Here is a 26,670-nt window from a genome sequence, read left to right on the forward strand (position 1 = left end):
CACCCCCACCCCCACCCCCACCCCCACCCGAGAGGACCGTGCCCAGGACGACCGAACATTTCCAGCCTGGAGGGGATGATGAAACCACCACACGGCATGCATCCCAGCTCTGTCACATCTTCCGTGCCAGACAGTTGTGCGCCCACTCAACACGCTGCTGTTGCACGTTGGTCACACCTCAGTGTCCACTGATGCTGTGAAGTCTTGTGGGTTTTGTTGCTCTACACTGACAACTGTGGCACGGTGTTTTTAGTCTGCGCGCTGACTTTTAAAGAGCATGAAATGCTGAATTTGCCATTGATCCTCAGTTTGAGCCCTCTGAGGTTTGTCCAGGGTCAGAAGAGAAGGACTGTGGCCAAGGTGAGGAATGTATCACGAGCATCAGAGTGAGGCGCTGCTGCCCGAGGCCGGATGTCTCAAATTTGCTGTCACGAACAGAAGAACGACCTGTGGCATTAACCTGAACACACACATCAGGCAGGAGAAATGATCTTTTATTCCAATTTGCGCAAGTGCAAAAATAAACTGCATTGTTAGTCCTAAATTCCTTTAATGATGGTGGTTTTGTGCCATACAGGTGTTTGTTCTGCATTAATGACCGCTCTCATGGAGACAGTACACATCTCTACGCGCTTGATGGTACAGACTTTAATAGCTGTTGGTGTCAGAACAGCGACTCATGACTTTCCTGGTGCTCACAGGTGAGTGTGAACTGTATCACAAAGCTGACAGATTCTGACGGCATGGCTGCTGTGTGTGTCTGCAAACATCCAAGGTCAAGTTGAAGAGCACGACTGTGCTTTGTACCATCTCATCATGGAATGAAACATCCTCCTATATAAATTCTGTGCACACAGGCGTGAACGAGAGGCGGAGGAGGCTGCGGGAACTGGTCAGGTTAGTTAGCAGGAGGCTCAACGATTAGAACACAAGCTGTTTTTTCTATAAGTTTGCTTTGAGAGGCAGGATTACACCCGGGACAGGTCAGCAGGCCATTACAGGATAAATCACACCTTGAGATCATTTAGAGTCCCCATTCAATCAAATGTCAATATTCTCTGTCCCAGAGTGAGCTTTTCCCAACTTTTTAAACTTGCGTTGTTGCCACCTGTGGTGTTTCCCAAATCCTCTGGTTGTGCAGCTTTGTGCCATTCATGACCTGTGTGCCTAAAGGTGCCACCCCCTGACGTAGGGGGTGAGGAGAGCGGCCTAACAAGCTCTAGACGTCAGGGGGAACCTTATGAGAGAGTAAAGTTGTGACTGAACAGCTGAATATAGACAATAACATCATTCAAGAAAAGACAAGAGATCCTTTAATCTTTAGTCTTTTGAACAGATAAACACGTTTTCCGTTGGTCACTGACAAGCCACATGATTCAAATCAAAAATAAATGGCGCAATAATTCAAGCGTGGATTTATTCGGTATATTTTACACTACATATTTAGCAGAAAGCTTCTCTATCTATAAAATCCAGAAGTGGTGAGGGAACTGTTCCAGTGAGGTTCCCCAGGCACAGAGTTAGGCCCTGTCGGCTGCGCTGGACACTTTAAAGGAGACTTCTTTGCTAAAACATGTCCACAGAGTCCACAGTTTACTGTTTCCATGGCCTTTTGCGGCCTCTGGATCCTCAGTTCACATAAGGTCTTATATTCACATTTCCAAAACATTATAAATTCAACATTACATTAATGCAACAACACAATATTAATATGCATCCTATTCAAGTGAAATAAAAATAAATAATCCAAAAGGCAGAAATCTGACGATGCAGACAGGAAATGGTGGAACTAAAAAAACAACTCACTGATCTTTTATTATTCTGGTGAGACATGATATGCCTGGAGCCTGAAAACAAAACAAAAAAAAACAAACCAAAGTAAATATTTTAACCTTCAATATGATGGAATCAGCAAGTGGAGTTAAAGGGATGTTCATTCTGGCCCCTGGACTGGTTGGTGAGGTTTCTGAGTCCCAATGTCACCAAGAAGTAAGTGTGATCATGACAGTTCCACACCAGAATTCTCACTAATCTCATGAAAAGCTGAATGAGGCTCCAAGCTCGGCTGAGTGTCCACTGAGGCAAACATTTCCATATGGTACATTATTGGTACATTATGGTACAATATTGTTTATTTACATCTCCACTGGTAAAAGGTGGTAGGACACGAATTGTTAATTGTTGTTTGTGTCATCTTATGTCACATTATCACTCAAAAGAAAATAATAAAGTCTCTGGCTCTCTGTGCCTGGCTTTAAAATGGCTTTAGTCACATCAACTGTGGGAACGTGAAGCAAATTCGTCCAATTTTCTCATCAAAGCGATCCCAGCAGATATTGGTCAGTACTACCATAAAATGGACTGGTCCAGTGACGCAAACAGTCTGCTGTGATCATCTAGTTATCAAGACGAACAACCAGTTCAGAAACATTTCTATTCCTTAATGATTTCCAGTTTCGGCAGATTAATGTATCCTAAAATAAAAGACATTAGAAAAGTATAATATTCATGAGGCAGGCTGACACTCTTGCAGCAACCAGGAAATATGTGGAAACCATAATTATGGTTTGTTGCTACTCTCACAGCTCGGCACAATATGGACAAACAGCACCCCTCCCAACTTGATCGGAACGTAAGCAAGCTAAAATACATTCATTGTATTACAATTTTACATGCTACCGCTATGTTCACCTGCACAAAACACACTCATTTATGTCTTGAACACACCTGATCAATGTCTCATCACATTTTGTCCAAAGAAAACTAAAGACACTCAGTTACATGGAAAAGCTTATTAACCCCCAGGGCCCGACTGTAGACATATACCACCAGTTTCTGCCGTCATTTGTTAGAACATGTAAATACACGCACAAGTTCATACTGGTAGGCCTTCTCTAGCTTCACACACACACACACACACACACACGCACACACAATGCAACCATACACACAAGTATAAATATCTGTGAAGAGCAGTACTGTCTGATTTGCTACTGGTGAGGACAAAAGTTCTCAGAGTCATCGTAGAAGTTGTAGCTCCCCGTGTTGCCTGTTTTGAGGTGTCCCAGACCGCCGTGGATCGCCATCAGCTCAGTGTTTTAGCAGCGGTCATCCTCATCTGTGTCACTGAGTAGCTCGCTAGCTCCAGCCGGACTCGCTTGGCCCAGTTGTTTCAGGAAATGCCCATTGGGAACCTGCCAGGAGTGTCTGAGTTGAGGGGCGGAGCTAATGGCATTGGCCCGACCCAGGCTGGTTGCCACGGCAGTCTCAAAAGTGAGTGTGTCCCTCCTGTCACTTGCCTCCCTGCCACTGGTGTCCTCATGGAATGGGAGGTAGGGTTCTGAGATGTAGCGGTGAGGTGACGGGTTGCTCAGTCCTGACATGTGACCTCCGGATGAGGCGTGGCCTGGGCTGAAGGCACCGCCATCCCTTTCAGCCTTCAACAATGTATCTTTACAGGCATCATCCTGAGGCAGGGCTGGCCCCTTAGAGGAGCTGGCTGGTGGGGAAGAGGTGTTGGCCTGTTGGGCCAGAGGGGAGTAGGAGATGTAGGGCCTTGGGCGAGAGGGCGTCTGTGGCAGCTGGCGTCGATTACGAGGTGTACTGGACTCTGAGGCTGAATGAGCAGTGCTGCCTGATGTGTTCACCTACAGAAAATAATGAAAAAGCAATATTCCAATATCCTGAAGATCCACCCAGAAAAAATGAGAAAGACTCGATATGGGACTTCAGTGCTACCTGTCTCTGCAAGGTGGGTTTGCGTGGTTCGCTCGGTGAACGAGACCTCCTCCTTTCACGTGACGGATCTCGGCTGCGCTCCTCAGAGTTGCATCGGGACACATCAGGAGAGAGGAGGTGGCGTCGTTCCTTGGATCGCCCTCTCTCGTGACTGCTGGTCTCTCTGTGGTTGATCCGAGGACCTAGAAAACCGGATTAAAAGACCCTTTCTCGTGTTCTTAAAAAATCTGCATTCAAACCAAAAGCCAAAAAAAGAAGCAACTGAATTTATGCAAACTAGCTCAAGCTTTGGAGCAGACACGGTGCAGGCAAAAGCTGCAGCGTATCAGACGGTACGGTTAAGCAAGTCGACCTCTGTAGCTTCTCCGAGGCCTGTATGTGTCGTCAGGACTGACTCTCTCCAGGGAGTGCTGCTCCTGCCAGAGGCCGTTCACACACTGGTCCCCGATGGTGGAGAAGGAGCGCTTCATCAGCTTTCTGTCTGCTGATATCCCCTGTTAGCCACACATCAAACAACCAGAGGAAGGAAGCTGTAACTCCGATTGGCAGCTAATCAACGGATACCTCCGATAAATACAACACACTCAAGCGCAATTGTTTGTGAGAGTATGTCAACCTTACAGTCAGTAGCAATACATACAATAATTCACCTTTGTTACCTGTGTGTCAACTGCTAGTCGGGGCATGGAAGAGGCTCGGATAGATGCTGTCCGCTGAGGTGACTTAACAACCGTGGAGTTGCGTTTAGCCCGCTGCATCATTTGGTTATACTCAATTACATCTGGCACCTATGTCCAAGTGCCACAAGAAAGAAGAAAAAGGCTGCATGTCTAAATGGTATTCTTCAAATGTCATCACGTTCATCTTAACCTAGATGTTCTTCACCAGATTATGTAAATGAAGGTGGTGGCCATGGGGGTGATGATAGGGGTGGTAGGGAGAATGGTAGTCAACGTCCTCCTCCTCCTTCTCCTCCCTGGAGCAAGAAAAGGGCTGCAGGAACATGTCTTGTGGGGAAATCGGGCTGAGTGCGATGAAACCTCCTCTGGTGCTTAAGGAGAAGACACAGACAAGGGCAGTGGAATTACAGCGGATATACTCCAGAATCTGCGAAACCATGTGAGGAGATATATGAGCTGTGAGTTTACAGTGCAGATCCGGCGCTGTGCCTGAGGAATGAAAGGGACCTGGCATTGCATAGGATTTCCTGAGGCAGAGAGGAGGCGTCCATACGCTGGAACATTGGCGCATGTTTCTAGGTGGAGAGTAACAAACAGGTCAAGTCGCTGAGAACTAAATAAATAACCATTATAGACAGACTTGCAAATTAACTTTTTAGGTTTGTACCTTCAGTTTGTTCAGTTAAGGATAGGACATAAGGTTTTGAGGCACTTTTCAGAGCTGGAAATGTTCAAGTACCTGTTCTTCCAGTTGCTGCCGGAGCTTCTTGGCCTTGCTCTGCTTGTAGTAGTCCATAATCATCATGGCGGCATAGATCTTCCCGATGGTCATGTCACTGGCTGAGAAAGGAGAGAGAAACTTTCCAGGAATTGTTCCACCACACATTATTAACTATGCTAATCCCATAAGAACTGCCTTTGAGTGAACTGAGCCGTCACCTTTGTGAATAGGAACCAACAGGTCCAGTGACTTCTGGGACAGGTGAGGCCAGATGACTCCTATCTCCTTCTGCAGGTCCAGGTCCATCTGGTTTCGATCCTCTCCTCCTTCACAGGGAGACAAAAAGAGATGTTGAGCATTTTATCTCACCACACATAAACGCCTGGCATTTGATCCAACCTCTGGCAATCTTGACATCCAGGGCAGTGCGAATCAGGGCCATGAGAGTGGAGGTGAAGTGGACGGACATGTCCTCGTCCACCGGCATGTTCATCAGGACAAGTCTCTGATGGCAGCAGATGGGATCCCAGTTAGAGACGACCAAGGACGCTAACACATACACATGTCCCAGGGCAAAGGGGCGGGAGCACGGAGCAGCCGCAATCAGCCACGAGTTGAGATCAATCCCTCATTTAACTGAATGATTTCAGACATAAAGCCAGGCAGAAACAAGCTGACTCCCCCTGGTGGCTGGCTGCAACATACAGCACGTTATGAATCCCAGCAAAGCATTACGAACATGTCAATAAATGAGCATGTTATTATGTATTTAGGTTGTAATAATAGCAACCAGGAGCCCCCTAATGTAAAAAAATAAGGCATAATGTTTCTCACAGAATTTGTATTGATCTACTTTCCCCATGAAAAATCATCCAACTAAATTTGGGAGAAAACATGCTGACACACACATACACAGACACACATCAAGTACACAAATGTAATACTGAACTGTTAGAGGGACATGCAGACAGATTTAAAGAAGAAACAGGAGGTAGGTATGAAGGACATGAGAACGTTTGACGGCGGATAAGATTCGGCATGTAGATGTTTGGTCATGATTAATTTTAAATTCAAGTTCTTTAACCGGAAATAAAAACAGATTTTGCCGAAACTTTTTTTTAATGACATCACAGCAGACAGATACGTTTGGTTCTGCCAAGAAGCAAAGCGAAGCAGGCAAATCATTACCATACCTGCCACTGGCAAAATACAGGAACTCAAAAGTGTGTCAACAAGCAAAACTGCGTCATAAAACAAACATTAAGAGAATGATTTTTGATGTATGACACATGACAGTTTTACAGTGCTCGCTGATTTAAGGGTGAAGGCGGTGCCTGTGCCACAGCTAGAGTTGGGTCTACCTTATAGGCCAACTTGGAGGGGCATTTCTTGCCCAGACCTAGAGGTGGCGACATGTTGGTCAACATCTCATACATGTCAGTATAATGGATACGACCACTGGGGGTCCCGTGTAGCCATGAAAGTGGGGATGTGAAAGAAAGCGGGAAGAAGAGAGAGACGGGAGAGGGGTGGTGTTGGGGGTGGAGGAGAAATGGATGGAGGAATTGAGGTGAGTGTTTCAATGGGATGAAGTGGAGGATGAAGGAGATACAAGAGAAAGGGTTACTCTGGGGTATCACAAAGAAGGAGAGATTAAAGTAGAAGGAAAACAAGTCACGTTCTTTCTATGCTGCCATCAGAGCATAGAAATGATTAAAGAGGAGAACGTCCTCAGACAGGGTGAGCAAAGGAATGAACCTGGCTGGATCTGGTGGAAAACATCATACTTACGTGGAGTGGCAGGGTGTGTGTGTGTGTGTGTGTGTGTGTGTGTGTGTGTGTGGTTGTGTGTAGGGCAGTTTAAAAAAGATCCAGATCCAACAGGTAGAAAGAGACAGGCGTTGGCCAAGTTGCTCTATAAAACTAAATTTAATATTAAAGTGTTTTGAATGTTGCTTAAAAAAGTCAAATGAGCCGTGGTGTTCACTGGTAATCCTGACCAATGGGCGACCTGTGTCTTAGTACCCTGAGACTTGACTGTCGTCATTCTTTGACCTGTCCAACGCACCCCTGAAGGTCTAGAGGGGTGGTGACAGCCAGTGGAGGGGGCAGAGGAGGGAGGTGGATGGGGGGTGGGAGGGTAAGAGGAAGCCAGGAATAATCCCACAGGAAAGAGGGGCAAAGTAAGTGGTTAACAGGGGGGGAACCAAACCTTGCATGCCACCCTGTGAGGGCAGTTCTTTCCAAAGCCCAGGGGAGGTGAGATAGTGCGTACAACTTTGTACATCTCCTTATAGTGGATCCTACCGCTGCAAAGAACATACAGGACTTTAGTTGTTTGTCGGTGGGTCAGGTGGGTCAGGGCTGGATGGAGGCTCTTGTGACCAAAAAAACAATTTTATCGACAGTTAACCGACATAAATGGTTGGTAAATTACGTGGACGCGTTTCTAAAAATGCGACAGATACAGCAAGAACCAATCGCTCAGGGAAAAAAGGGATTTAAATCGGCCTGAGTGACATCCCCACTCATGGCTTTAGCATTGGGATGCTTCTTAATGAATTGAATCCAAACATTTAATGACCAAAAGCCCTCAACTCCCTCTATCACCGGGGGTAGCCCTGGCATTCAAATCCTTATCCTGATCTGTGACAATGCCTTCCAGAAGCTCATATGGCTTCATTTGTGGTCTGATCTGCATTTTTGGCTGGAGTCTTCCTGCATATATGCTTATAATGCCTGATACATTTATAGCTGAGCTTTCAGTAAGTTTGTTGGTGCATATAAAATGTGGGCTTTCAGACCTCTTTAAGAACATCAAGTGTTGCTCTTTAATGCAGCACACCATCGGCCATCCAGTATACATCCCACGACCCTCCTGTAGTAGATTGAACACTTCATACAAAGTAAATTAAGCCAATTTTATAGTCAAAACCATTCCTAGTTTCAACAGGACTTACAAAACAAGATAGTTCTAAGGTTTTTGAAATAGTTCTCATCTACAATGGCCAGTAGAGACAGCATGTCTGTTACATATGATTAACAATGTGATCAAAACTGCAGCCTTCGTATGTTGCTGACGGATAAAGAGACACTGACCGGGCGGCACGATCATACTCCCCCCAGATCCGGACAAATTCATCCAAGTGGTGCGGCCCCAAGATGGATGAGTCTCTGGTCAGATACTCAAAATTGTCCATGATAACAGCAACAAACAGGTTCAGCATCTAGACAGAAGATAAGAAGGACCGAGGAAATACGGAAGTGTGGCAGATAAATCTCTGCATTTAACTCCACCCTCAACTTTGAGGAATTGTTGTCGGAGTGCAGACGAATCTGTCGCACTTCTTGTCATACCAAAAAGGAGCTGAAGAAGATGAATGAGACAAAGTAGAAGTAAGCGAAGTCGGAACCGCAGCCTCCCTCTGGGTCAGAAGCTGGTACTGCCATGTCGGTCTCACACTTCTGTCCCCCAAGACAGGACAACATGATCTCCTGCCATGACTCCCCTGTGGCACTCCTGAAAACACACACACAAACACACAGACAAACCATCACAGAGACACACAGACACACCATCACAGAGACACACACACACACACACACAGACACACATTCACACACACCAGCACAGTTTTAACACAAGAGTGAAATGGTGAGAATCTGTGGGATGACTTGAAGCAGGCTGTCCATGCTCGGAATCCTTCAAACATCACTGAACTGCAGAGGTTTTGCCAGGTGGAATGGGCCAAAATACCACCATCCAGGATCCAGACATTCATCCAGGCTGTTATTTTTGCAAAAGGAGGCTCTACTAAATACTAATATGATTTTTCTATTAAGGTGCCCAAATTTATGCACAGGCCTTTTTTTGTTTTGGGGCATATCACACATTTTATGTTAACCCAATAAACCTCATTTCACTGCTGAAATATGATTGTGTTAATCAGTTAATTGATATATCAAAATTAAGTTGTGAATTAAAACACCCAATGATTGGTGAATAAAAATAATGCCAATTGTCAAGGGTGCCCAAACTTTCTCATACCACTGTATTTGCAGTTGGTTGGGCTGGAGTCTGACCCTGCAGAATAAGGTCACAAGTATTTTGGGACAAATAAAGAACCCATATTCTGCTAATGCCCATGATAGCAAGCAGGTGGTTAATGGTGAATACTTGTTCCTGAATGAATACCATAGTTTGGCTATGATCTCATAGTATTCTCATGGTATCCTACCTGAACAGCAGCAGCAGAGCCCCAGAGAAGGTCTTAAAGTTGTTGTGCTGGTTAATGTGAGTCTTGTCACTCAGCTTAATGTTCCCAAACACCTGAGCAAACAGAAAGAAAGCAAGAAAAAGGACGGCCAGGATATCGACCACTGCTGGGAAAAGAGCTTCTGTTGGCGCGTTTGATTCGCTGACCTGCATGCCAATGATGGCGTAGATGAAGAAGAGCATGGCGATGAGGAGGCAGACGTATGGGAGTGCTTTGAAGGACTGGATGAAGGTCCAAAGGAGAATCCGGATCGTGTAGCCTTGTCTCAGCAGTTTGATCAGGCGAGCTGCTCGGAACAACTTCAAAAAGCTCATGTTGAACTTTTCGACAGACTGGAACAAAGAGCCAGGGGAGTGGTTGTCACTGACGCCGTTGTGGATGGGGTCGCTGCATGAATTAATAAATGAACAAACTTTTTGTCTGTCTACCTGCAGGTCAACGATGATCTCAGTGATGCTGCCCAACACAGTGATGAAGTCAAAAATGTTCCAAGTATCCCGAAAATAGTTCTGCGTGGAAAGAAAAGAGAATTTAAGCAAATTTTTTTAAAAAGGGGTCTCTAATTCAGGCCCTGTTCTCTCCTCTCTCACCAGAAGACCAAAGGCCATGATCTTGAGGATGCACTCAACAGAGAAGATAACAGTGAAAGCTGTGTTCAGGTGCTTCAGGACAGCCTCGTACGCCGGTGGGGCAGAGTAATACTGAGAATAAAGAAAATAAGGCACAAGGGGGTATTCAGCAAAGTGCAGGTGTGAGCAGAATACTGGAATCTTTCCCAACCGGTTTACTGCAGGGTAACCTCACAACACCAGTCTGACACCACAGTGAATTTACAAATCTGCAGGTCGATGGAAGATTCCTCCAGACCCATAAATAGTCCTCCAGTCTCTACACTTCTCATCTATTGCACTATAAAAAGAGTCATTCCTCTGGGGGGGGCAGCCACAGTTAATGAGGTCATGCTAAATAGGAGTCCTTGGATATTATCGATCAATATTTAATACAGGCTGAGTCACCCTGCATCTGTCTGCCTGTCTCTCAACAACCTGCAGAACTAAAAAAAAAAAAAAAAGCACCTTTTTTGCACCTCCCAAACTCTAGTGACACGTTCTTTCTGTCCTCTGTTTTCCTCACCTTCATCATCAGCACAATGGTGTTGAGAGCGATCATGGCCAGGACGGTGTACTCAAAAGACGGCGACACCACAAAGTGCCACAGACGATACTGGAAGGTGTGGCGATTCTGGGGCATGTAACGGGTCAAGGGCTTCGCACTGATGGCAAAATCTATGCAGGCCCTCTGAAATACACAAAAATAAACACAAGACAGTGATGTCTGCCAACAACATTCATCTGAATCTAAGTATCGGGCTCGTTGAGGGAATTTAGGGCTTTAAATATGAGTGCTGCTTCTAAGGTACGCTGAAAGGTGAAATATGCAGCTTGAATATGTCTTCAATCCAAAAGCACAGAAATATAGTCAATGAATCTCCCCCTGATTGTAGTTATGGTGTTAGATATTGTCAGTAAAAGTATTTGGGTGTCATTGCAGTAAAGCTGACCTTTGACCTACTGCAAATAGTGTGAGAAAATTGTGTCCCCCACTTTTTTTGTGTGTCTCTGTTCACCTCATTCTTTTCCAGGCTGCATTCCTCCATCATTTTATCCCCCTGCTCCTGGAAAGTGATGATGATGAGAGCCACAAAGATGTTGACGAAGAAGAAGGGAAAAACGACAAAGTAGATGACGTAGAAGATTGACATCTCCATCCGGTTGCCATGGCTCGGGCCTCTGTCCTCCTCTGTCACGTCCACAGAGTGCTGCAGAACCCTGGGAAGGACACATGATATTAAAACCCCGGACATCAGAGAAAACCTCAAGCAGCCACAGTTCAAATCATGCAGAGGGATGGAAAATTCCGAGCTGCTCATTCAAGACATAAATGCAATAAAAACAGCTAGTTTAGGTGGAATCTACCGGGAATTCTTTGGCCGTCAGGGTGGAAATCATGTCTCTTTGATAGGGAAATTAATAGAAACTTTGTGAGAGTGTAATTAAGCAGAGTTGCGAAGAATTATGAACCCACAAGCACTGGCAATTAAATATCGATGTAACCTTATAGTGAGAAAATGAATTCATAAATCACTGTGAAGTAATTCACATTTGGTATGTTTCCTTCCTCAAAGGTCAGCTCTGAACATAACCTGAGAAGAAACCAGGCGTAAAAGCTTGGAAGAGTGAATCTGCTGCTGGCGTGGCACTCACTGAGGCCAGCCCTCTCCAGAGGAAACAGTGAAGAGCGTCAGCAGAGCCCACATCACGTTATCGTAGTGGAACTCGTGTCTCCTCCACTCTCTTCTCTTCATCTCCTTCTTGTCCTTCCCGTAGTCAATGTAGTATCCCCTGGAGCAAAGGAGGCCACCAGATTACAGCGCGGAAATCTTAATCACAACCAGGAAACCCAAAAACGTGGCGGGGGTTTGATTCTTACTGGCATTCCTTTTCTGTGTCCTTGGAACTGTCGGTGCAGTAGAAGAACTTCCCCTTGAACAGCTGCACGGCGATGACAGCAAAGATGAACATGAAGAGCTTATAGACGATGAGGATGTTGAAGACATTCTTCAGGGACGTCACCACACAGTCAAACACCGCCTGCGAGACAGAGAGTTCAGCATAGAAAAGATGCAACTACTGTTTATCACTTTACGCGACACCGTAACTCAGCTGTGGTTCATACGCATCACACCTGACACATGAGAGCAGGATAAGAACATGAGAAAGCCCCAAATTCCAAACCAATTCAAGGAATGCGACATGTTACACCCCCACCGCAGAAGGCACAAAGGGTCTGTTGTTACACCCACAACATAAAGATAACCCTTTATGACTCCTATATGTGGACAAATCTAGGGGTTGGATTTGATTTTTATAGAACTGAAGGTGGGCCATCTGGCCTCCATACAGGGATTGGCCAACAGCAACACCCAGACGTGGACGTCAACATCAAACACTGACCACCGCTGACCTTGAGTTTAGGAAGTCTCTTGATGGTCTTCAGCGGTCTAAGGACACGCAGCACTCGCAGAGATTTGATGGTCTTTATGTCCCGTCCTTTGTTATTCCTGCAAAGGAAGACAGACGGCATGAAAATGGCAGCATAGGTGGGAAAAAAAGATTCATCAGTCTCTGGATTTGTTCACAGTTGATCTTTGCACATTCAAAGGTTGCACGTGTTCTAAGGGAGGATGACTTTAGATTTTTTTACCCCATCACATTGCTGTAGGTCAATCCCAAAGGGACACCATCCACAGATGAAGACAAACAGGAAAGAGGAACAGACATATCAATATTTACAGTGTAAGAGACCCAATGGATGACTGCATGAAGCCAGGACATTGATCCGTTAAGACTGTTTTGACATTTAGATGTGCGATTCACTGGGATATATCAAACAACTGACGAGAGGGCGAAGGCCACCAGCGCTCCCACCACCACGATGAAGTCTAGGATGTTCCACAAGTCTCTGAAGTAGGAGCCATCGTGGAGAATCAGACCCTGGTCAATCATCTAGAACAAGACAGGAGAGACAGCGATGACTAAACCCCTCACAGTCCACGGGGACGAAGGTATCATTTCTTGCTTTGGCGCCTCGTGTTTTCACTCACTTTTATGATCATCTCAAAAGTGAAGACTCCCGTGAAGACGTAATCAAAATACCGCAACACCTGCAGCACGCGTGAGATGGAAGCAGGATGACATCCTTCAATTTGTTTTCAATTACTGAGCTCATTTAACTTTGGATTATAATGATGTGTTTCGTTATAATAGCTTATCAGTTTCACAGCAAAGATAATTGGTCTGCTTCCTCCTGAGGCTCTACGCCTTAGATATTATTTCCCTCTCTCCTTAGTCGGGAAACAAATCCCTCATCAAGTCATTTCACTCTGATTGTGCAATTCTTTTGACAATATATTTTTTAAATGATTTCAGAGGATGAGTATTCTCTCATTGGTTCATGTGGAGCCAACAGACATGGGAGACATGCTAACCTTATTCCAGTCAGAGGACGTGGCTACAGGATCCTCGGCTGCCAGCGCTATGCTGCTGGCGGCGATCACCAGGAGGATGGACATTTCGAAATACCTGAGGTTCACCACATAGTGACACACTCGACGCACCCTGGAGGACCACAGGCAGAGGGAAATATGCAACATGGGCCTGCTAGCATGTCTGCAGACTGTAGTGGATGAGTGATAGGAGCTGATGAACGAGTGGAAGGAACTCACGGGTTGTCGTGTTTGAAGATGAACATGCTGTTTGGGATCACACTGTTGGCTGGGTTGACCTCTTCTAGCTCCTCCTTCTCTGACTTACAGGTTTCAGGGTCTTTGCTGTTTACTGGTAGACCATTGTACGCCAAACACAAAATACATTGTTAGCCTTCCTGGAGCTGTCCACCAGAGGGCGAATGAGATGCTTCACAACTGAACAAAATCTCCACGTGGAAAGGGTGGAGCTGAGTGACTAGTGTGGTGTTTTTAAGTATTCAGATCAGCAAACATGCATCTCTGCTGTGGCCTGGTGATAAAGTGGATTAGTGGTTCATTAGATCAGCTCCTCTTTGTTTAAGATTCCTGCAAAGCAACACAGTTCTGATAATTAACTGAGACAATGAGTCTTCAAGCGCTGACAATCTATTCTTCTAATTTACTACTTTCTACTTCTAATTTGATCAGAGATTTTGTGTTAAAAACAGTGTGAACAAAGTTTAGTTGATTGTACCTGTGAGTGTGGACAGCTCCATTGAAGATTGAACGTTTGGCATGTCTACAATCACACTGGAGCTGAGCTGACAGGAACCCCCCTCCTGCTCTGTCTCGCTCTCTTCTTTGTTGGTTTCTGAGACGTCAGTTGGCTCCACCTGTTGAGGGGGTTCTTCCTGTGTCTGAGGACTCTGGTCACTGGTGTGGTTCTGGTTTTTTGCTGCCCCACTATCTCCCCCCTCACTTTTGTCACCGCGTGTCAAACACCTGCTCTCATGATCTCCGGACTTCTCCTCCACTGTGTTGATCTCTGCTTCGTCCAATTTTCCCGAATTTCTCTTCCTCTCTCTGCTGACTGACCGACTTGCCAAGTGGTTTCCATTCCCATTTGATGAGCCCTGATTCCAGGTTTCGTTCTGATGGTCCCGGCGATGCAGCGCCCTCCTGCCTTTGATCCTATCGTGATCTCCCATCTCTGGTGTCAGGCTTTCAGGCTTATCTGGTGGTCTGAACTTCTTCACGGCTCGGTGTTGGCGGTCGCCGTGTAACCGTGGGTTTTGCCGTCCAGAGGCTGTGTTGTGGGTCTGACTGTCGTCCAGGTTTGCTCCACATGGGTTGGACTCTGAGGCATCTGGAAGTGGCATGTTTGTAGATTCAAGAGATTCTTTTGTCACCACTGACTCCGGTGGTTCAGGTATGTCAGCATGCACAGGGATATCAACCATAGAGGAGGAGACTGGATCTTGGCTCTTTATTGGGGAGGCTAGGGGGTCCTTTAGGTTCTTCAAACTCCCTGAGGGCATGTTCTCCAGGACCTTGCGGTGCAGCGAAAGAGAGCGTCCCTGGGCTGAAGCAGGAGGCCCGTCCTTCTCTTCAGTAGGGTTGGTGAACAGAATCTCCCGGCTGGACATCTGGCGGTGTCTCCGCAGCTGGCTGGTCCTCTGCTCCCACACTGACATGGTCATCCTTTTTCTTCTCTCTCTCCTGGACATGAAAGAGTTAGAAGGGTTGAGCGGCGGCAGTGGGCGGCCCTCCCTAATGCTGCCCTGGGCCTCTTCCAGAGAGCAGGAGTAGGCAGGGCGGCTGCGGTGGATGGCTCTTTTCCTGTACAGGTAGGGCCGCCTCCTCCGGCTTCCCCTGAGAAGATAAAGACGACACATGAGCAAACAGAATGGAATCATTTCACTGCATCCAGTACCACATTCAAAATAATAAAATCTTAACCTTAATTTTAGCTTCAAACCCCCCTTTTTTTACTTTTATTATTTAGTTGGGATTTGGAAATATGTTAGTATTGAAATTATCCAGGGGAAAAAAAACATTCCCCAAATGTCCTCAGTAGGGAAACATGACTTTCCAGATTCTGTGGAATTCCTGGGGGCAGGACTGTGAGCACATCCTGAGCAGAGAAGGCAAAAAGCAGGCAAATAAATTCCTGGAACTAAAAGTTTCTGGGAATGTTGGTGGAACAGGGGCTTCTGACATTTATGATTGCTTACATCCCAATGCCTGCAAGACTGAAACATTAATAAATTAGTTTCTTTGCAGGTTCTATTTGCATCCTGTTATCCATAATTAATAACCACCACCAAGAGATAATCCAAGTAGTTGTGAGTGAAAGGGACTGGATGTAAAAATAAATTAGTAAATCACATGTCAAGTTGCTGTTGTCGTGTTCAAATAGACACTCCAAACATTTCATTTCAACAGTTTAGCTGATCAATGAAGATGTCGGGTGGCTGGAAGTGTGTTATGACTGTTACAATGAAAAGAGTATGAGGCAGGATGCAATCAGTGGAAGGATAACAGAGCGATCTGAGCTGGGATCGGAGAAGCAGAGCGTGGACAGAGTGCTACATGAGATGGAGGATGAGTCATTCCTCCAGTTGAGAGGTGACAGTGAGAGATTCAGAGAGTTGAACAGACAGAGTTACTTACTGGAGTCTGCACTCTTGTGTGGTCCGTGTTATCAACGAGCGATTGGTTGAAAACAAGACATTAGTGCTTTCGTGAGCAGAGACAAAACAAAGCCAGGAGACACACAGCAAACAATCCCAAAACTTACACACAGGCCAAATCTAATAAACACCTATAAATAAAGGGTGTCATTTACCAGCTGTTCCAGACAACAGCAATGCGATGGTGAGATACGTTCATCTTCATGGATGATTATTTCTGATAATGGAATAAAATCTGGAGTCTCAGTGTTCTGCTGTGCGTCTCCATGGGAGCACATCGACAAACATGATGGTACAGGGGAAGAACAATCAAACAACATTCAGAAACATCAACAGTTAGAGCAACATTGATAAGAAGACCTCGATAAAAACAATGAGATGTTAGACAGGCTGCACCAAAGCATGTCCGCAGAAAGAAATGGCAGGAATGCGCTCCGTCAGCAAAGGCGGGGGGGGGGGGGGGGGGAGTGCAAGTTTAGTTGTCTTAAGAGCAAATCCATCACACTGGGAGGCAACTCCGTGCAACACCACCACCTCAGGCCAGTCACACACTTACACTGCTTTCAGACATGCTCGTAGAGGAAACTCCACAACCTCATCACTGAAACGTTAGCTTAGAATATCCAAGCAGTCAGGGCAGGGATTGAAAAACTGCACACAATCCAGTTGTAGCACCGACTGTTAGAACGACAATCAATCGTCATGCTGACTGGACGCATGCATTCATAGCCCAAAATCATCGTCCACCTCCGACATGCTGCATCTCTCTCTTTTTTTATTGAGCAGACGCTGTCATGCAAGTTTGGTCGGGGTCAGCGAGGGCAGGTACCGCCGGGGCTTCGGAGCTGACATAAGAGATGAGAGCAGAAAACCTTAAAGTTCAGAGGTTTCCCTCTGAATACAAATGCCCGCTGGTATTCCAGGCGCCTGTATGGGCTCTGACAAGAGCCTGACCCTCACTGGGTGAACTATAGCCGATGCATACGGCTCCAATTTTATTCACTTTCATCCCTCAACCAGTTTGATAAAGAATAAACCTAAAAGGCCCCCAAAGAGGGAGCATGAACACACAAAATGACAACCTTATAAAAACTTGACATTGATTGTGTGTCCTGTACATGCCCACGCATGTCTTTCAATACTCATCGTGCACACAGGAGCAAACCTCTCCGCTCCAGTGCATGCACATGCACTTCCGCCACCTATTAGCATGAGGCAGGCATTGTTGTGATGCCTGAGACATAACTGAATATCTATCCTGTAGGATGGAAAATAGGGTGACCAAGGCCAGCACATTACTCTCAGAAGGAAATGACTCTCAAGTGAAAACAGATAAACAGCCTCTGCTTTACTGAATGCAAAGTGCATTGCTGTAATAGGTGGGCATGTTAAGTCACACACTGTGTAACCCTGTCTCTATGACAACATTAGCACCGCCCACCTGCTTGTAACCATGGAGACATTAGACTACAATTTAGTGGCCAGTTTGGAGTGTTCAGAGCGGGAATGTGAGCCTTTATGGATTGATCTACCAAAAAGTCTCCATTGGGTCAGAAACAAATACGGTCTAAACAGGTGAGGGCTCCGTATCTATGACGATTCAGGTTTCACTGCCCATCCAAACCTACAGCACCACGGTAGATGACCCACGGGGGCGAGAGCAGCTCATGCTAAGTATTGACGCCATGGTTTGGGAAGAGGATGGAAGGAGGAAAGGACAGGAGGTCAGGCAGCGAGAGCGGTTGCAGTCACCACTTACTCTGAAGACATGAAGGAGGACAGCGGACCGACCTCCTTCGCCTTCTGGAGAGCGTGCTTCTCATTGAAGGCTGCCTCTGCTTCCTCTTCATCCTGATTAGGAAAAGAGCCAAAGACGGCTAAAGAGTTATTTCTGATCCTCAAACATAATCGCATAATGTCGGCATGGAGGAATTATTAAAGCTATGATTCAACCAGGTCTCTTATTACCTTAGTAAGTTCTTGTGCATTTGCAAGATTATCCACAGCGATGGCCAAGAAAACATTCAACAAAGTATCTTGACGCAGCCGTGTTAAGGATGTGACCAATGTTGATCAGTGCGTGATTGGGAAACCCTGATTAATATTGACTGACCTGACGCTGACCAACAAATAATGAGACGGCGCCAGCAGGTTTCACTAAGAGAGTTTTAACATCCGCATTTAAGCTGCTCTAATTAATGTGATCCCATCCTAAAATAAGAATTACAACAGTAAAAACAACTTTGCATAAATTGTCACAGAATGACTGATATAAACCAGAAATTATACACATATTACATAACATAACCTTTGGCTTCTGTCAAGAGCTAATAAAGGATACAGTTCCCAAACAGTGTAAGAACAATGAAGTAGATAGACGACCACATGCCAGACTTAACCCCTCCTTGAGATCGAATCCCATCATACATCACTTCGTTCCAGTCCTCTCCAGTCAGGATCTGAGAAAACACACCCCACAGCCTAAAAACGTATTTCACTGATGTAAATATATCCTGAAAAACAGTCAGCGGTGCTGGGGTTTCTACCAACAGTCCCTAGGAGAGAAGCAGGAACACACCCTGGACGGGTCACAAATCCATGACAGGACTGGGCCCTGCAGAACATGGCAGCTCCTTAAACCAGGCGTTGCCACCAGAACACTGCTAACTGCTGCACCGCTGTGCCAAACATCCTGCATTATCCCCGTCTATTATCGCCGGTTACAGACCTGAAACACGGTCATGATGGCTGCAGGAAAGGTGTCAAAGTTTGTGGGCGTGTAGTCTTCAAAGATGAACCTGTGATGGGAACAGGGTGAACAAAAAGATGAGAGGGCAAAGCTGAGCTCTGTTTTACTTTATTTTGCAGTGGCAGGAATCAATTCTCCCCCTCTCAGGAGAGCTCGTGCTCCGTGCACTCTGTTTCCCCACAGGCCAGTTTGTGCGAACAGCTTCCCTGTACACATTTTTAAAGTGACAGAATCCCAGACTGTTTTTATATAAAGAAAATGAGTCCCGACTCATTTTTGTGGATGTGGTTTAGCTGAAATCACAGGATGATTAATTTCAAAATCAGTTTTACTGATTAAAAGAAAGAAAAACTCAGTATTTCCCTATTGGATCAGATAATTATCAGTGTCTATGTTAATTTACAGGTAAATACTGTATAACAAAGTGTGTGTGTGTTACCTGCCACCAAAGAGCTGCATGCCAAGGAGAGCAAAGACGACAATGAAGAGGAAGAGGAGGAAGATGAGGGAGATGATGGACTTCATGGAGTTCATCAGAGAGACGACCAGGTTTCTCAGAGATGCCCAATACCTTAAGAGTCATAAAATACTAAAATCAGAGGCCAGCTGCAGGAGGGCTCCCATATGGTCTAGCGGTCAGGATTCCTGGTTTTCACCCAGGCGGCCCGGGTTCAACTCCCGGTATGGGAACACCTTTTTATGGTGGAGGGTGTGCAGAACAGGGGGTCAGAGGGTTTCTGGTTTGAAATTGGAAGGGAAAGAGAGTTGCTGGATGTTCCTGCAGCACAAATGAGTTCCCCTTGAGCAAGGTACCAAACAGAGGATGCCGTGAAAATACCGGTCTTAGGACTAACAAAATACTTCTTCAATCACGACTGCAAAAATGATAAAAATCCCTAATTCCACTTTTGTCTGTGGCAGTTAGGCTTTTAAGATTCACCAACCAAGCTCTGAACTAATATGAATGTGTGCGAACTGAGCAAACAACATAATATGAACATAAAATTAAATATTTACGAAGGAGAGAAAAAAAAGGGAGACAGCAGCACTGACTTGGTAATCTTGAAGATCCTCAGCAGACGGAGAGCTCGCAGGACACTGATGCCAAAGGAAGTTCCAGGCCTGAAGAAACCCCAGAGCACTTCGAAGATGCTGCCAACGATGACCTTCAGAGAGAAGGAGAGTTTAAGAACGGTCTCTTTAGCACCAATCCACAGGCGGGAACAAAACAGCAGACAAGGATCTGAAGTACTGACACTGCAGTCAAAGCAGTTGAAAGAAGAATGGAAGTAGAGGCGTGGACCCAGGCTGTACATCTTCAGAAACATCTCAGTCAGGAACAGAGCGAGGAACAGGAACTCCGCGTAGTCTGGAAGAACCAAAAGGGCTTAAGACCTTCCACAGAGAGACAGCTCTCTGAGGAGCTTCTTACACACTCACAGAGGAAGCTGGAGAGCCACCGGGGCTGGTTGTGATGAACGATGGCCACGCACAGCGTGTTGAGAGCCACCAGGCCCAGCACCGTCCAGTAGAAGGTTTGAGTCTTCACCACACGGCGGATAGAGATACGCAGGAGACGCTCCTTACGCCGGAAATATGCCGTTGGACCTCGCCGGGCACTCCTGATGCTCGCTCTCGCCATGGGGATTCCTGAGGGTATTTGGAAGGGGCAGCAAAACCAACAAGCTTGTAAAGCGTGTCAGACAGCGTGGGTTCTGCCAGGGAGAATCTCCTGCTTTATGTGGCGATATTTATGAGCCTGTCCAGACTTGCACTCACCCACGGAGGAGATGTCCCCGTATTGTTCCTCCCCTGGCTGCCCTCGATGCACCACATCCATCCCTCTTCTCTTAATGGTGGTGGCTCTCTTTAACACTGCAGACGACGCAGGTTAAACAAGCCATAAAGCAGATGGAACGTCACGCAGGACCAGCCATTCAACGCCTTTTTGGTAACCGGGCTGCATTTCTCTCTCCCGCAACACATTAAAACATTGTCAGGGTTGACATAAAAACCTGCATTTAGGACAACGGGCTCAGGCAATTTACAAGCATGTAAAATGCAGTGGGGGGGGGGGGGGGGTACTATGATGATGCAAATGATAATTAGAACTCAAGTATCGTGGACTCGACGCTAATGTCTGTGAGGGGAGTTTGAGCTCATTAATGCGGCAGCTGAATGGGATAAAAATGAACATTTAATGTTCGCGTCATGATCGGGACAACAGAAGGCGCACTTTTAAATGCTGACTCATCATCTCAGTCGGTGCAAAGCATGCTGCAAGGCAAAGGTCCGTGCAGTTCGATCACGTCCTCGTGTGCCGCCACGGGAACGTGCTGTGGTGTGCACGCATGCTCCAGTCAGTGTTATCAGTGTGTTGGACCTTTAGGCCGTCTCACATGTTTATGTGTGTGTCTGCGTCGTTAATAAATCACCCTTCCGTGTCATTTCTGACCAGGCCGGCTAAATATATTCTGCATATCAGTCTCAGCTGCAGCCAATCAAAATTATCTTCGCCATGTAAAAATGTTGCTCATTAACAGAACAGACCAATCAGAGATTTCCTCCCAAAACACTGACTTTATTTAGTCTCTTTATGCTAGACGCCGACATTATTTTAAGTACACTTTAAATTGTGCCATCAGTCGTGGCACAACTCTGCCTGCTTCTACTATCAACCGGCATATTGGATCTTTAGAAATGCCCTTGAAGGGCCAGAAAGCCAGACTGATGCACAGGGCGAAGCAGAAATGATCAGAGTCTATGATCAGGATGTTTTTCATCAGGCCAGATGACTGCTGGCTGTTGTAATGGAAATATATGCAGAAGTACACTGCAGTTGCCTCAGCAACGATGCGTTTCTATGCCGTGTGTGCGTGCAAGCGCGTGTGTGCGTTTGTGAGTAAAACAGAGGACGATTCTCACCGTAGGTACCACCTGTACTCCACTCTGGGAGCCTCCTGAGAGCTGCCAATCAATCAACATTTAATAAAAGCCCTGCTGGATTAGCGAGGAGAGGGTCAGAGCAGGCACTTAGCTACCTACGGCAACGTGAATATCGGCAGGTTTATCTTCATCATTCTTAAGTCTATGTGTGAAGAGCAGATAAGAGCAGTTTACTGGTGTTTTCTCTGAGCCGCATTGAAGTATATTAATATGTATGGCTCATCTCCACACAAAGGAAGCCAGAGTATCTTGTTCAGAGGGAACCTGCATATTTTGTCTTCAATATTAAGGCACTACAAACCAAACAGCATTGTCATATTCAACTATCGATTTTGTCCACGTAGCAGTTCTGTTAAGTTTTTAGGAAGGCTCCATCAGCTAAATGCTAACCATCTGGCTAAAGCCACCCTTTTTACACAGGCAGAGGTAGACCTGCTCAGCAACCAACCAGGGCTGTCAGATATAAGGGATATTATCTTTTAAAAACATCACTTTTTTCTAACTCAACATGTGTTTATCTGGTCACACTAACATTGTAGCTACACATAGACTTCCTTTAACTTCCATCTGAACATGAACACGTGCTTGGCTGAATGAATACATCTGCCTTTTGTCGTTTCTCTTAAGCTAACAATCCATAAAGAAAACTGGACTTTATCTAGCACATTTTCTAATTGTAATAATAAAAAACAACATTAGGGGTGAAATAATTTCACTGAATTTAAAGTCATTACTTCTAAATTCTAAAGCACTTGTTGCATGTGATAAAGGTCCCTTTAGTCTTTAATGCTGCCATTTAAAATCTTCCTCTGAGGAATTGTTGTGTTGTGTGTTAATAAGTACAGGGCTCACAATTACTGTGTAAAAAGGGCTGATGCTATGACCCCTGTGATGATCACCTGATTACAGCTACAGGGATAAATAATAGGTCACAGCATCATTTAAATATCTTTTATCTACACGTTGTTAAGCAAAGATCAACTTAATTTATGCTAGTTATTTCAAAATAGCTCTAATTAGTGGTTAAGGATGATTAACATTCAGTCAGGTAATGGGGGGGCACCCCTGTCTGCAGACCAAATTCATCCAAAGAACCAATGGGGGCAAAAAGAAAGCTCTGGAGTGAGTTTAATAAAGTGGGTTAGGAACAAACCACAGAAGTATTACTATTATAAAAGTATTAATTTCAAGAACAAGAGCCTGAGACGTGAACATTTTTATTAACCTCTAACACAGCTTATACGTCCGACTTGTCAAGCTCGGCGATAAAGGAATAATTAACAAAAGCAGTACGACAAAAGCATCGAGATGAAGATGAAACTGTGGAAGAGGGAAATCTCCGCTGACTTACCATCAAGGGCAGAAGGTCCGGCATTTTTGTTCTCCTCAGCGAGCATCACTTCCTCTGCAAAGACATAAAGCATATCGTCATATTGTTGCAACAGTTTATTCAACAGGTTGATCTCCCGAGCGGGACCCTGAGACCCACCTGCCCGGTCGATCCAGGCCCGGTAGCCGTTCAGCTCTCTCTCAATCTGCTGCTGGCGTCTCAGCTTCATGAAAGCCCTGCGGTTCTCCACCCTCTCCCGTTCTTTAGCAAACTCCCTGAACCACAAATGACAACATCATTGGATTCTGAGAGCAGTATGAGGATATATGTTCACATTACACAGGTTTTCCTCTTGGAGGCGCAGCCAGAGGAGAGAATATTGCTGCTCATTGTTCATTCAGCCGTAAGAGCAGAGAAGAGGCGAGAAGAGAAGAGAAGAGAAGAGAAGAGAAGAGAGGTGAACAAGGTCTGGTCTCTCATAGCGAGGGATAATGAAAACCAATCTCCAATTAGCCTTTCTCAAGAACTAATTACGGTGTAAAAATTTGACACCATGTAGTGAACCACAGAACTCGAGTGGTATCCGCGACAATGAGAGCGCAAACTCTCACAGATGCCAGCGTCCTCCACCAGCAGAGCACAGAGATGCGTTTCTGGAGTGCTGTGCGTCTGGGGGAGGGTGGCGATTGGTGGATTCTGGCGGCACCGAAGCCTCAGGCACACGCCGATCAATTTAATTTGAGCAGGTTCCTCCCTCTTGGTTTTCCATTCTTCTTGTGTTGTCTGCAGCGGTGATGCTCCTTTGCAGGCGCTTGTTTCTGTAATCTCACCTGTCTGTCTGAGTTAACGCTCACACCCTCTCTGTCTGGAATCATCGCCCTGCAGCTCTGAGAGTTTCTCTGTTTCCCTGCAGAAGACAAATTCATCCTCCCGGTTCTCAGCTGGGCTAGACTAGGAGATTTTTAGCTTTACCTAACAGACCTAGTTCCACCACAATCCAGCCTTTCTTTGCCTTTCGATGGCGTACCTGCAGAATAATTAATACCAGGCTTTATCCCCTGATTTCACGTCCAGCAGTTAAGTTTGTTTTAGATGAGGTCAGGCCATCAATCTGCCAGAGAGAGCTGTCCACGGTTTGGCTTTCTGAATATATAAAGGTGCATTCAATATCGACAGCTTATGAAATTTTGTAGGAAAACAATAATGCATCCCATCAAATGGCACAATTTATTCAGAATTGTTCAAATAAATTAAAATTTATGAGGAATATATAATAAAGTAAATTTGCTTGAACAGTATGCAATTAAAAAAAGCATTTTTGTCATGTTACCTAGTCACATGACCAGAACCAGTCACATGACATTTTACATGACACAACATAGAAGAGGCCAGTGAGGAGAACCGAATGAATCTAAATAATCTATTAATCTTTTGAATTCACAGCTCCTTTGTCATATTCTGAAAAACAGAATATGTTTGGCTCTGCCAGTGCCCAACTGGTCCCAACAGCATTATTGGATGTCCTCCACCATGCAAGGAAAGGCTCACAGAGGAGGTTTTTGAATAGGTTTGAATAAAACTACTACAGTTTGATTTGTTTTGATGAGACACATCCACGGCAACACATGCTGATACAGAACATGCGCCCACCCAGAAAGGACTCCCAGCACCAGGTTGAGGACAAAGAACGAGCCGATGATGATGAGGGGGATGAAGTAGAGCCAGTTCCAGAGGGGGCCCAAGGCATCGTCGGTCTGAAACATTAACCACAAATGTGAAATCAGTCTCAGAATCAGGATTAGACAGCCAACACAGACATTATTGGCTGGATGAACTGTGATAGGACATCTCTGAAAACTCTATTCGCTTACGTATTTTCTGGCACTATTTGGGGTTTTGTTTTCTTGTTAACAGGGACTGTTATCTGGACAGGATCTGGGTGTTTGTCTCTGGCCACTGAGGGTATGATTGCGCCTGATTTGTTCAATGGTCATGCAGGCAGCAGATAAATCAGATTAGTAATTGGTGCCACTGTCGTCCATTCTGTCGACGGACTGTCTGCCCGCCTGTTTCGCTCTGACGCAGCTGCTCAGGGTGAGCAGGGCAACGTTTCAATCTGTCTGACCAGGAAAAGATTTCTCCTCGTGACATGTTGGGTCTCTGGTGCAGCTTGTGGAAGAGGAACATTCTCAGTTCTTTTCTGAGTCAGCTTTTTGTTGTCTTCACAATCCCTCTTTGGATTGTGTTGACTCTGTGATATGGACTGGAAAGACTTGATGGTGTCAGCCGAGAAGGATGATAAAACCCCGCACCTATTGTCGGTAAATGATGCCATTAATCACATGAACACAGGTAATAAAAACACTATTAAAGGTGTGCTCCAAACACACATTGTTCTTTTGGTCATTATGTTCAAACCAGCAGATCTTTCACCCATGACTTCATGAGTCACAACAAGTAATTTGTTCTAATGCTGTAATACACCCCAGGGGAACAACGTCTACATCAGGAAACCTAAGGGTTAGGGCTGGATAAAACAAAAAGAAACATGACTGTAGGTCTTAATCGGCTACCTGAACCAATAAGGTAGACACTAATTTAACATCTTTCCATTTCCTGATGCTTGTTTGGGGTCAGGTCGCAGGGCCAGACTTCCATCTTGCAACTCTTTCAGTCTGCTGAGGGACAGAGCGCCTCCAGTGTGTCCTGGGTCCTTGGCCACCGCCAGAAAGGTGTCCAAGAGGCCGCCTGAGCAGCCTGAACTGGCTCCCAAGATACCTGGACTCCTCCACTCAGGGCAGGATCTGATCCCTGACCCAGGGAGAGCGCTCAACTCTTTTCTAGCTGAGGACCACGATCTCAGATCCTGAGGTGCTGATCTCTAGAGTCGTGTGTGTTTTGTACATGGCTTTATTCAACAAAAGCAGGACTTCTTGGCTGTGTGAGGGCTGAGACTGGGCTTTAGGTTTCAGGTAAGAAGTTAGGTCGAGGGTTAAGCGCGTGTGTTTGGGTGTGTGCTTACATTATAAAGGACAGTGGTCCATCCCTCCATTGTGATGCACTGGAAGACGGTGAGAACAGCAAACAGGATGTTGTCAAACTGAGTGATGCCGTCGTTTGGACCGATCCAAGCGTTGCTGCACAGGTAGCCGGTGGGACATTGGCGAACGCCACAGGGGAACTCCAGCTCAGTCGAGTCCACCGTCTCATTTTCTGAACAGACAAAAGATAGAGAGATTCCATATTCTCATATTAATGCACGTCTGGTGAACCAAGATAACCAATATTTGCCTTACAAGTTGACTGAAATATGTAGACTTAGTCAATAAGCTTTTTATTAAACTTCTAAAACATGGTCACACAGCCTGAGGGTTCAGTCATTTCCATATCAGATTAGACAAACAAAAAACCCAAACAACATGCAGTTCAGTGACAGCTGTGACAACACAATAAACGATTGTAATATCGACCCAAGTTGTTGGTTTTAATGATAGCGACCAGGCCGGTTA

The 26,670-nt window shown here is 45.6% G+C and overlaps 1 protein-coding gene and 1 non-coding gene across 7 annotated transcripts in view; one reads left to right on the forward strand and one right to left on the reverse strand.

Moving 5' to 3' along the window:
* Positions 1-1,403: 1,403 nt before the first annotated feature.
* The window catches only part of cacna1ea (calcium channel, voltage-dependent, R type, alpha 1E subunit a), a 59,540-nt gene continuing 34,273 nt past the window's right edge, over positions 1,404-26,670 (reverse strand). Inside the window, exons 8-48 of one of the 6 annotated variants that reach the window (XM_029828255.1) lie at positions 26,184-26,374; positions 24,812-24,915; positions 23,321-23,436; positions 23,183-23,236; positions 21,811-21,852; positions 20,665-20,760; positions 20,326-20,535; positions 20,142-20,254; positions 19,939-20,051; positions 19,325-19,456; positions 18,865-18,934; positions 18,478-18,595; positions 18,105-18,172; positions 17,896-17,987; positions 14,198-15,162; positions 13,702-13,813; positions 13,465-13,594; positions 13,081-13,140; positions 12,876-12,982; positions 12,681-12,692; positions 12,441-12,537; positions 11,907-12,067; positions 11,681-11,818; positions 11,044-11,245; positions 10,551-10,715; positions 10,007-10,117; positions 9,845-9,925; positions 9,563-9,748; positions 9,378-9,469; positions 8,497-8,659; positions 8,239-8,366; positions 7,352-7,448; positions 5,539-5,644; positions 5,358-5,465; positions 5,158-5,258; positions 4,887-4,993; positions 4,624-4,789; positions 4,389-4,526; positions 4,091-4,232; positions 3,739-3,920; positions 1,404-3,647 (exon numbers count right to left, since the gene is read on the reverse strand). In XM_029828255.1, the coding sequence (XP_029684115.1) occupies positions 3,099-3,647; positions 3,739-3,920; positions 4,091-4,232; positions 4,389-4,526; positions 4,624-4,789; positions 4,887-4,993; positions 5,158-5,258; positions 5,358-5,465; positions 5,539-5,644; positions 7,352-7,448; positions 8,239-8,366; positions 8,497-8,659; positions 9,378-9,469; positions 9,563-9,748; positions 9,845-9,925; positions 10,007-10,117; positions 10,551-10,715; positions 11,044-11,245; positions 11,681-11,818; positions 11,907-12,067; positions 12,441-12,537; positions 12,681-12,692; positions 12,876-12,982; positions 13,081-13,140; positions 13,465-13,594; positions 13,702-13,813; positions 14,198-15,162; positions 17,896-17,987; positions 18,105-18,172; positions 18,478-18,595; positions 18,865-18,934; positions 19,325-19,456; positions 19,939-20,051; positions 20,142-20,254; positions 20,326-20,535; positions 20,665-20,760; positions 21,811-21,852; positions 23,183-23,236; positions 23,321-23,436; positions 24,812-24,915; positions 26,184-26,374 (6,125 nt within the window). In that variant the 3' untranslated portion in view covers positions 1,404-3,098. Of the gene's footprint in view, positions 3,648-3,738; positions 3,921-4,090; positions 4,233-4,388; positions 4,527-4,623; positions 4,790-4,886; positions 4,994-5,157; positions 5,259-5,357; positions 5,466-5,538; positions 5,645-6,500; positions 6,598-7,351; positions 7,449-8,238; positions 8,367-8,496; positions 8,660-9,377; positions 9,470-9,562; positions 9,749-9,844; positions 9,926-10,006; positions 10,118-10,550; positions 10,716-11,043; positions 11,246-11,680; positions 11,819-11,906; positions 12,068-12,440; positions 12,538-12,680; positions 12,693-12,875; positions 12,983-13,080; positions 13,141-13,464; positions 13,595-13,701; positions 13,814-14,197; positions 15,316-17,895; positions 17,988-18,104; positions 18,173-18,477; positions 18,596-18,864; positions 18,935-19,324; positions 19,457-19,938; positions 20,052-20,141; positions 20,255-20,325; positions 20,536-20,664; positions 20,761-21,810; positions 21,853-23,182; positions 23,237-23,320; positions 23,437-24,811; positions 24,916-26,183; positions 26,375-26,670 lie in introns of all 6 variants that reach the window. The other 5 variants (XM_029828251.1, XM_029828252.1, XM_029828250.1 and 2 more) reach the window with 5 other exon arrangements.
* Positions 19,504-19,575, forward strand: trnae-uuc (transfer RNA glutamic acid (anticodon UUC)). The gene has a single exon. It is a non-coding gene; the product is annotated as a tRNA-Glu (tRNA).

Source organism: Takifugu rubripes, chromosome 20 (assembly GCF_901000725.2).
Source record: "Takifugu rubripes chromosome 20, fTakRub1.2, whole genome shotgun sequence".
Lineage (NCBI taxonomy): Eukaryota > Metazoa > Chordata > Actinopteri > Tetraodontiformes > Tetraodontidae > Takifugu > Takifugu rubripes.